General features: G+C 34.4%; 2 protein-coding genes across 2 annotated transcripts in view; one reads left to right on the top strand and one right to left on the bottom strand.

Moving 5' to 3' along the window:
- LOC110456456 overlaps positions 1 to 1,651 on the bottom strand; it is a 9,589-nt gene extending 7,938 nt beyond the window's left edge. The window contains exons 1-2 of the mRNA XM_021507231.1: positions 1,532 to 1,651; positions 609 to 753 (exon numbers count right to left, since the gene is read on the bottom strand). Of these exons, the coding sequence (XP_021362906.1) occupies positions 609 to 753; positions 1,532 to 1,651 (265 nt within the window). The remainder of the gene's footprint in view (positions 1 to 608; positions 754 to 1,531) is intronic.
- Positions 1,652 to 2,153: 502 nt separating this feature from the next.
- The window catches only part of LOC110456422 (3-oxoacyl-[acyl-carrier-protein] reductase FabG-like), a 12,341-nt gene continuing 5,027 nt past the window's right edge, over positions 2,154 to 9,467 (top strand). The window contains exons 1-8 of the mRNA XM_021507179.1: positions 2,154 to 2,228; positions 4,734 to 4,867; positions 5,146 to 5,238; positions 5,705 to 5,790; positions 6,491 to 6,584; positions 6,874 to 6,943; positions 7,624 to 7,660; positions 8,092 to 8,155. Of these exons, the coding sequence (XP_021362854.1) occupies positions 2,186 to 2,228; positions 4,734 to 4,867; positions 5,146 to 5,238; positions 5,705 to 5,790; positions 6,491 to 6,584; positions 6,874 to 6,943; positions 7,624 to 7,660; positions 8,092 to 8,155 (621 nt within the window). The 5' untranslated portion in view covers positions 2,154 to 2,185. The remainder of the gene's footprint in view (positions 2,229 to 4,733; positions 4,868 to 5,145; positions 5,239 to 5,704; positions 5,791 to 6,490; positions 6,585 to 6,873; positions 6,944 to 7,623; positions 7,661 to 8,091; positions 8,156 to 9,467) is intronic.

Here is a 9,467-nt window from a genome sequence, read left to right as displayed (position 1 = left end):
GAAGTTAATATATTTACTTTTGCCAAGTTAATATATTTACTTTTGACATCCCCTCTGTAGACTAGAGAGAGGAAGTTTATATATTTACTTTTGACATCCCCTCTGTAGACTAGAGAGAGGAAGTTAATATATTTACTTTTGCCAAGTTAATATATTTACTTTTGACATCCCCTCTGTAGACTAGAGAGAGGAAGTTTATATATTTACTTTTGCCAAGTTAATATATTTACTTTTGCCATCCCTTCTGTAGGTTTGTTGACAGAGGATAGATATATCTTCCATAGCATTATTGTAAGAGACAATTGATATGAAACTCTGAAAATTAAATGTTTATATCTGTGCCCGCTACTTCGTGATCATTTAACAGACCGATGTTGATCTGCCCCTATTGCAATATTGTTAAATTTGTATCATTTCTAATAAAGTCTTCTTGGTTCTTTTGATTAGCCTTTAGTCAGACCAAATGTGACAGTGGTATACGGAGTTCATGACTTGCCATTCAGGAAAGTTGATAGTATATAAGTTATTCCTTTGTGGTCTCTAACAATGTCAACACTTGCGTCATACCTGGCCAATACAACGGCTATGAAACGAATTTCGGTGCAAACCTGGATATCCGACTTCGTAATGGTTGACGTTCTGCTGCCATTTCAGAAATATGAGTTGCCCACCGATGAGAGGTTTACCACTTGGTCTTTCTATTGACATTCCGCCACATGGCGCCATGTTCCTGTTACAAGAACGACTTCCAGGCTGGAAAGATGCAACACAAACATGTGCAACCCGATTCCAAATATTGTAAAATTACGTGTATGTAGAAAATATAACAATATGAGACAAAAGTAATAAAAATGAAGAACCTCAAATTTGCGAATAAAACGTTCCTTTTGTTCATCAGAACATACTTATTGTAGATGATTTATTCATAAACTGGAGTATCACACATACATGTTAGAAGGAAATTGTTGTAACAAAGGGGAAACGATGGGTCGCCAATTGAAGATAAGTCATTATCCGGCGTTTCAATAATGCTGTTATAGAGGGAGCCGTTGTCATTTCGACAAACTACATTTGTATATCTTCCTTACTCAGTATTCTAGTGAGTATTTTACTCGCACGTTCAAACCCCTGTTAAATTGCTATATAGTGTTCTGTCATTCATTCACCAATATAACGCTTCACAATTAATTAACAAGTGGAATGACTGTGATTGTCAGACTGTTGTCCCGTCAGTATCGTGCTATTGACGATAAACATAAAAACACAAATTCAATTAAATATCCGTGCGATAGATAACTCGTATCATGGCACATCAATCTGATTAAAATCATCTGTTACATGGCTCCGCCTGAACGTAGTACGAAGTTAACAGAGCCTATCGGCATAACCGTTGAATTGCTAAGAGGGAACAATACTACACTGTATTCATGCATTTATACTACACTACTGTACGAGGGAGGGATTTGGTCACGGTGGTGGGGTTGGGGCGGAGGTACACCTAGAGGAGGGGTGGGGGATGGTTGATACTTACTGAGGAGATATCCATGTCGCCCCGCTGTCGGGGTGAGATGAGACATAGGTGACAATTACATCGTGTGGTTACCTGCAGCAGCAACCCGACACACACTAGCAGCAGTGTATATAACGTCATTCTTACTGATCACCAAAAAATAATATCTATACTACATATACAGTATTTATGTCGATCATCTATGTTTGCTTGGTAGGGTAGCCTGCATTTGGTGCCTACATGTAGTAATTTAGTTAACTTTAAGATAAACGTTGTCAGTGGTATGGGGTTACACATTGACGATTTGATAGCGTTAAGTATAGCACATCTGGCTACTGTTTGCTGTTTAACTGTGAAGGATGATGCGACATAGTGATAGGTTATCAGCATGACCTCAACAGTGTAGACTTGATTAGTTTGTGCACTAATATCTAATATATGTATACATGAAAATAACTCTTTTCTGGTTATTATAGACGTCTATGAGTAAATGTTGAGGATTCATTCAGATACAATGTCTAAGACAGCCCCCCCAAGAATCCCGACGTTAAATGAAACCCAGTCTACTGCATGTGGTCTACATGATTTTACATGCACATATTAAATCTTTGCGGACTTTTTATACGTGTCGTTTCTTGTTTTACTTTGGAATCCAACGTCACACAGGAAAACAAAATGGCTGCGTCCAGTCTGTCGGGGAAAGTGGCCCTTATAACAGGTATGGTAATGACAACAGCAGAGTCATAATGCAGCCGAGCACTTGTGTAACGCCCATTGCATTTTCCATGGCAAATTTATATTGAAAGATTTCGTAATCATTTTAAACCGTCATATCGGTGAAATCAAGTCTAGCATAGATCTTTTCGACAAAGGTTAAAGCATTGTTAGCTTGATTGTAACTGTAAGCAGAGGAGTCTGAATGTCAATAATTTATAATACTTACATAAAAAAAAATGTAGTACTTATGTATGATATATTTTTCATATCACTTGTATTATTAAGTATTGACAGAATTTCGGACTTCTGTGCTGTGCGTGATATGCATTGTTGTCATGCATTTATCAGTTGGATAATTCTAAGACCTGCAAGTTTCCTCTTGCCTTAATTTACACCAGACTAAGACATTTTGACAAAAAGGTGTCTGCTACACCAGACATATATCAGTCAAAATGTCCTATTCTGGTGTAAGGGCAAGAGGAAACTCAGGCTAGAAGATAATTAGGTAGTATGAATTATGAACTTGGGAAAGCTGTGTTCTTTTTGATACTAGATTCCATCAATTTAGATTATTTTTCCACTTGGCCTTAGTTAAAAAGCACACTTTTTTTTTTTAAATAGGGTATATGATAAAAGATTATAAACAGGGGTGATCTGGAGTTGTGAGAGGTATATGTACAGATGATCTGTACATGTACCTCTTACAACTATAATCTGAGATGTAGAACTGTGAAAGCAGCTTTGAAAGCATCAACAGTACTAGTACTAGAGTCAATTAGCAGACACCAAAGTCTGAGGGAGATTCCACAGGGTTATACTTCTAGCAGAGAATGAGTTGTTATAGCAATATCTGGCGGTTTTGCATTTATTGTTTGAGGGCATATAGCTGGTGATGTCTTGAGCGAGTGCATATAAGTTGGGTACGATTCTGTACAGCATGACAGATATTGTGAGAGTCCCAAACTGTGGCACTGTATTCTATTTTGGGACATACCAGTTTTATAAGCATAGTTTTTGATGCGCTGAAATTTACTTTTAGATTTTGTTATATTGGCTTTGAAAATAGCCGTAATGTCACACTACCACAATTGGTACAATTTTGACAGTTTTTTTAGTGATCTTTAAAAATTCAGATCATGTATCTAGAATGTTTCTTGATTCTTGACAAAGACTACTTATGGTGGTTCATTTTCAGGAAAAGTTTTATATCTAAGTAATTTGTTTTTGAAAATAGAACGCTAAACTCGGAGTGAGATTTCATCCGTTTTTCGGCCGTAATTAGTACCCAAATTGATACACCATATCACTGGCTATAGGATTTGTTTTTATTTCTACAAGTTGATATGTGCCGATTACAACAAAATATATTGCTTTTATAGATACCATACTGAACTATAATTGTATATATTGACTTTTATATAATCCAGTTATAAGGACCAGAAATTAACATTTAAACATGCTTATATTTATAACCCCTTGAAAATCCTCCAAAATTTCGTCGACTTATGTCGTTTTTACTGGTTTTCTGATGTGTTTTCTTTGAAGTCATCGTTTACTCTTAAAATGTTCCTTAGAACAAAACTATTCAGCTTAAATGCTGATAAATACCTCTTTTGTTATACTGTCAAAGGAAAATCTCAAATTTAATTTTTAAAGTACTATTCGAACAATTTTCTGACCATGTACCAATTTGGGTAGTGTACCAATTGTGGTAGTGTGACGTTACCAATGTGTATTACCTTATTTTCTAACCAATGTCAACGAGGCCAATCTGGAAGAAATTTGATGTTTACTATACACTATGGAATAAGAGATGTATAGAGAAAATAAAGCAGAGCTAGTATCTCTGTTCATCTTTCTTTCTGATTTACAGACTAAATATCAGATTCCTATGACAATACACTTTGTACATGTAGGTATACGTCTTATAATTTATTCATGTACGTTTGTTTAGTCTTATTTATTCAATGCATGTAGGTCTATATTGTGGATACTCTACACATCTAATACAGTGCACAGGGATCTTTGAGTTAAGACAAATTACATGTTCTGTATATAATGTGAAACATTTCCTGAAGTGAATTAAGGGATCAAGTACTATCAGATATTTTAAATTTACTCGGGTTATTCAATTATAGAGTAAAAATCATCAGAATAAATGACTTTCAATGCATACGTTACATTGTATATATCTAACACTTAATATTTTCATTAATGAACCGATTATATAGATTAAGGAATTTGTAATCAAAAATTGGAATCAGAAAGGACAAACCGATCATTTTTTTTATTGTAATTGATCATCTTCCCAGCACTATCGTATAGGTTCCCCTCTTTAGACTCTTGAATATACAAGAACAGCATATATATACTGTGACACTAATTCAAAAATCATAGTAAAATAATTACTGGTGTGATCAATAGGCCTAGAATGTTCATATTTATCAAGTCTATTTCCAAACATTCAGAAAAGTCAAGGTTTATTAATTAATTTTTCTATTTACAGGAGCTAGTTCTGGTATTGGAGCAGCCACCGCTGCTTTGTTTTCAAAACTTGGTGCCAGTTTAGCTTTAACTGGGCGTAAAGAAGACAATCTTCAGAAAATTGGACAAAAATGTTCAGAGGGTAACGGTGAAAAGGTATGTGTTATTATTTTTTTCTTAATATTGTTACAAGGCATGTAATTAAACTTTTTCTTAAAACTTGCTCCCAATTTGTTATAAAGGATCTCATAATTAATGGAAAATTTTCAAAATGAACCAAATGTATGTTCTTTTTCATTGGATAGACGTTGTGACATTGTCACATTATATTACCCTTCATATAACTTCAGACCTACAGATAACACTTGTTAATAATATTACACATGCACTAATACATTTGAGTATACAATACATTCCATTTTTGTTATTTTTAGCCCCTCCTAGTTCCTGGAGATCTTGCTAAAGAGGAGGACATTAAAAAAGTCTTTGATAAAACTGTGGAACACTATGGAAAGCTTAACATTTTGGTTTGTAATTCGAACATTTTTATTATTTTTTATTTATAATTGTGCTTGACTTCAAAATCAGTTCATTATCTATCAAATTCTTAAAAACAACTAGGAGACCTTAAGCTTGGTGGCCTTAATTAAGGCCAAAGTAACATTTAAGTGCAGTTATAGCATGAAAAACTGAAAGATTACCAGTCACACTTAAACGGCCATGTTGGTGATTGATGATCAGACTCAGTTAACTTTTGTTCACACTAAAAATTCACCACAAATATTAATACATTTTATGATTCCTTTTAAATGTAGCCAGTCTACCATATGGAACAAACTGAAAGTTTTGATAAATTGCAAGTTAAGTTTCGCTGAGTGAGGATAAACAAACACATAATTACATGTAAACAGGGGAGAATACCTAGTATTTTACTGTGTTTTACGTTGGTATGTTCTCAGGTGTGATTTTAAATGTATGTCTTGTTTGCACCAGGTCAACTGTGCAGGGATCATTGAGTTAGGTAGTATTGAAACAACCTCCCTTCAACAGTATGATAAGATCTTCAATGTAAATGTAAGGTGGGTACAAATTGTGTTCAGGCTGGAGTCCTACAATATGCTATCTGACAGTGTCATGTCAAATACAGACTTCTTATGGTCTTAACATTCAGGAATATATAAACAACCATAACATAACATGTCCCAGTAATACGAAACTAACTGCGTTTTGTTGTAGATAAGGGTAATAAAGACGGTTGCTATATATAGCTATTATATCCATTTGTTGAGTTTATATATAATCTGTTACATTTTAGGTGTGTCAGGACATGTGTGTGTTGTTTATACATTATATTCTCAAATCGTTTGTCAGTTTCTTTTTATTTAAAATGCTCTCTGGTTCGTTATGGCTTTTTTGTGTTGTCCTAGACAATGAAAAACATAACCAACTTTATCATTATAGACTATTGCTAGACTGTTACCTAAATCTAAAATATAACTCCTCCCACACCACTCACTAGGTTTTCATGTTATTTTTGCATGTCATCAAATTAAAGGCAAAGCCAAACTTTGTTAACAGAAAAATAAAGAAAATTAAAAGAATAATTGAAAATTGAATGAACTCATTATCTAAATTATTTACTTAGGTTATGTGTAGTCATTGTCATACACTTACAAAAAAACCACCTCAGTGATGCAGGAAGTTTTCATGTAGTAAATCTGACCAGTTGTCTCCCTTACACTGCTCTATTAACTTGAAGTATGTTTTCCTCCCACACAGATCTATCTATTACCTGACCATGCTTGCTGTTCCATACCTGGTCAAATCTCAAGGAAACATTGTCAATGTGTCCAGTGTGAATGGAATACGTTCTGTAAGTACTTGGATATTTCTACACTAGCTGTTTTTGTACAGTAGTTATGAGCCTTTCCAGTATCCTATCTAGAGGATCCGATGCCTGATCTCTCTGTAGTGTAAAGCAGGGAACGTTATAATTGTAACTTTTTATCAGCTATCTTCTATATACAATACAGTGTTAAAGATAATCATTCCTTTTTTACTGAAATGTTTTCTAAAAAAAAAGAGGATGTCTTTTATTATGATATTCATTATACACTGACTTCTTGTTCAAAACTAATGTACATGTTTCAATATAATTTCAGTTTCCAAATGTGCTGGCTTACAACATGTCAAAGACTGCTCTGGATCAGTTCACAAGATGTGTTGCTCTTGGTAACAATGTTTGTCCTCAGTTCAAATATGTTTGTTAAATGTAAATTAATTGAAAATTGAATGAACTCATTATCTAAAGTAATTGGTTACATTATGTGTAGTTATTGTCATACACTTACAAAGAAAAACCTCAGTTATGCGAGAAATTTTCATGAAGTAAATCTGGCCAGTTGTCTCCCTTACACTGCTCAATTAACTTTAAATTAGTTATTCTACCAATCCTACTTATGTAGTTTGTTTGTAATGTTCAATATTTCAATATTCTTATATAACCCAGGTATTACATACAAAATTGTAATTGCATATTACAAATTTTGATATAATGTAATATCGAGAATGAACAGCTTATTGTTAAAGCATATTTATTTTACGTGCATTATAACTTAGTATGTGCAGCAATGTCGTAATATTCTGCACAAAAATGTTAATCCTATGTATATACACAATATTCAACATCATTTTTAGTGAAAAATATATATGCATTTTGTTGTTTAACATTAGAACACTTTCATTTTACTGAAATGAAATATAGTGATTATATTTTCTGCTTTACATAGTGAGTACAGAAAAGTGTGAAGTAATGAAATCGGCTGTAGTTTATCCCTTTGTTAATGACCATCTGCTGAATTGCAGTTATTTAGATTGTTACATTAGTTTTAAACCTTTATTCTTTATTTCAGAACTAGCTCCTAAACAAGTTAGGGTAAACAGTGTCAAGTAAGTTCGAAGACAAACTTGTTTTGAACAATTGGTTTCTCTCTCATGATATAATTTCATATAACTTCAAAGTTTCTTTAAATACAAAATTACTCTTTCAGTTTATCTCGAAAGCTCCTAATCAAGTTTATTCCTCATAGATTGGACACGTATTATATCCCTTCGAGCTATTATTCACAGCATCTCTGCTAATGTTCAATCTTGCAAGTTAATTGTAAGATACCACCAGACTCCTAATATGAACCCATCATCATAAGCATAATGCTCCACCTTATTGTCTCTGAAAAAAGAGATATTGGTCTAGTAAGAAGACATCACTTAAACTATAAACTACTGTCCTGGTGTATGCATTATCTAAAGATTAATTTTGGTATTTTTCAGTTTGACAAATGTCACCATGAACTATTTCTTGAATTATTGTGTATTTACAGTCCCGGTGTCATTATCACCGAGTTACAGAAGAGAGGTGGCCTAGATGAGGAAGCTTATGCCAAGGTAAGGTCAAGGTCATAGTTATAGGTCAGAACAGGTAGATGTGCAAACATCAAAGTCACAGGTATAGGTCAAAACAGGAAGAGGTGTAAACATCTAAGTCGCAGTAACAGGTCAGAACAGGTAGAGGTGTAAACATCAAAGTCACAGGTATAGGTCAGAACAGGTAGATGTGCAAACATCAAAGTCATAGTTATAGGTCAGAACAGGTAGAGGTGTAAACATCAATGTCACAGGTACAGGTCAGAACAGGTAGAGGTGTAAACATCGAAGTCACAGGTATAGGTCAGTACAGGTAGAGGTGTAAACATCTAAGTCACACTAACAGGTCAGAACAGGTAGAGGTGTAAACATCAAAGTCACAGGTATAGGTCAGAACAGGTAGAGGTGTAAACATCTAAGTCGCAGTAACAGGTCAGAATAGGTAGATGTGTAAACATAAAAGTCACAGGTATAGGTCAAAACAGGAAGAGGTGTAAACATCAAAGTCACAGGTGCAGGTCAGAACAGGTAGAGGTGTAAACATCAAAGTCACAGGTATAGGTCAGTACAGGTAGAGGTGTAAACATCTAAGTCACACTAACAGGTTAGAACAGGTAGAGGTGTAAACATCAAAGTCACAGGTATATGTCAGTACAGGTAGAGGTGTAAACATCAAAGTCATGTGTACAGTTACAGGTCAGAACAGGAAGAGGTGTAAACATCAAAGTCACAGGTATATGTCAGTACAGGTAGAGGTGTAAACATCAAAGTCACAGGTATAGTTCAGAACAGGTAGAGGTGTAAACATCAAAGTCACAGGTACAGGTCAGAACAGGTAGACATGGTTATTGATTGTCTTTGCTGGAAACATTTAACTCAGAATTATTGAATACATTTTATAGAATTGAATGCCATTGTGTGTCATCATCAATTACTCTTTCATTTCAAGGTTACAGTGGCAATAAAAACAAAGTGAAGATTTTTGAACGAAACATTTGCACACATATATATCTAGTAATATGACATTATATTTAATGTTGTTGCAAAGACATTAAAGTTGACTCTTGGCAACATAATCATCAGTAGCAGTGTGACTTGATGACATCACTGGAACTGTGACGTGTAATTCCTACCTTTATGATATATGTTTTCTCATATGAAGCTCTAGCACACTGTCTGTGTCATCACTAGCATTGTAACTGTGTCATCACTAGCATTGTATTGTCAATACTTGCATTATAACTGTGCCGTCACTAGCATTGTAACTGTGCCGTCACTAGCATTGTAACTGTGTCATCACTAGCATTGTAACTGTGTCATCACTAGCATTGTA

The sequence above is a fragment of the Mizuhopecten yessoensis genome, unplaced genomic scaffold (assembly GCF_002113885.1).
Source record: "Mizuhopecten yessoensis strain PY_sf001 unplaced genomic scaffold, ASM211388v2 scaffold8745, whole genome shotgun sequence".
NCBI classification, from domain to species: Eukaryota; Metazoa; Mollusca; class Bivalvia; order Pectinida; family Pectinidae; genus Mizuhopecten; species Mizuhopecten yessoensis.
This window is presented reverse-complemented; position numbering and strand designations above follow the sequence as displayed.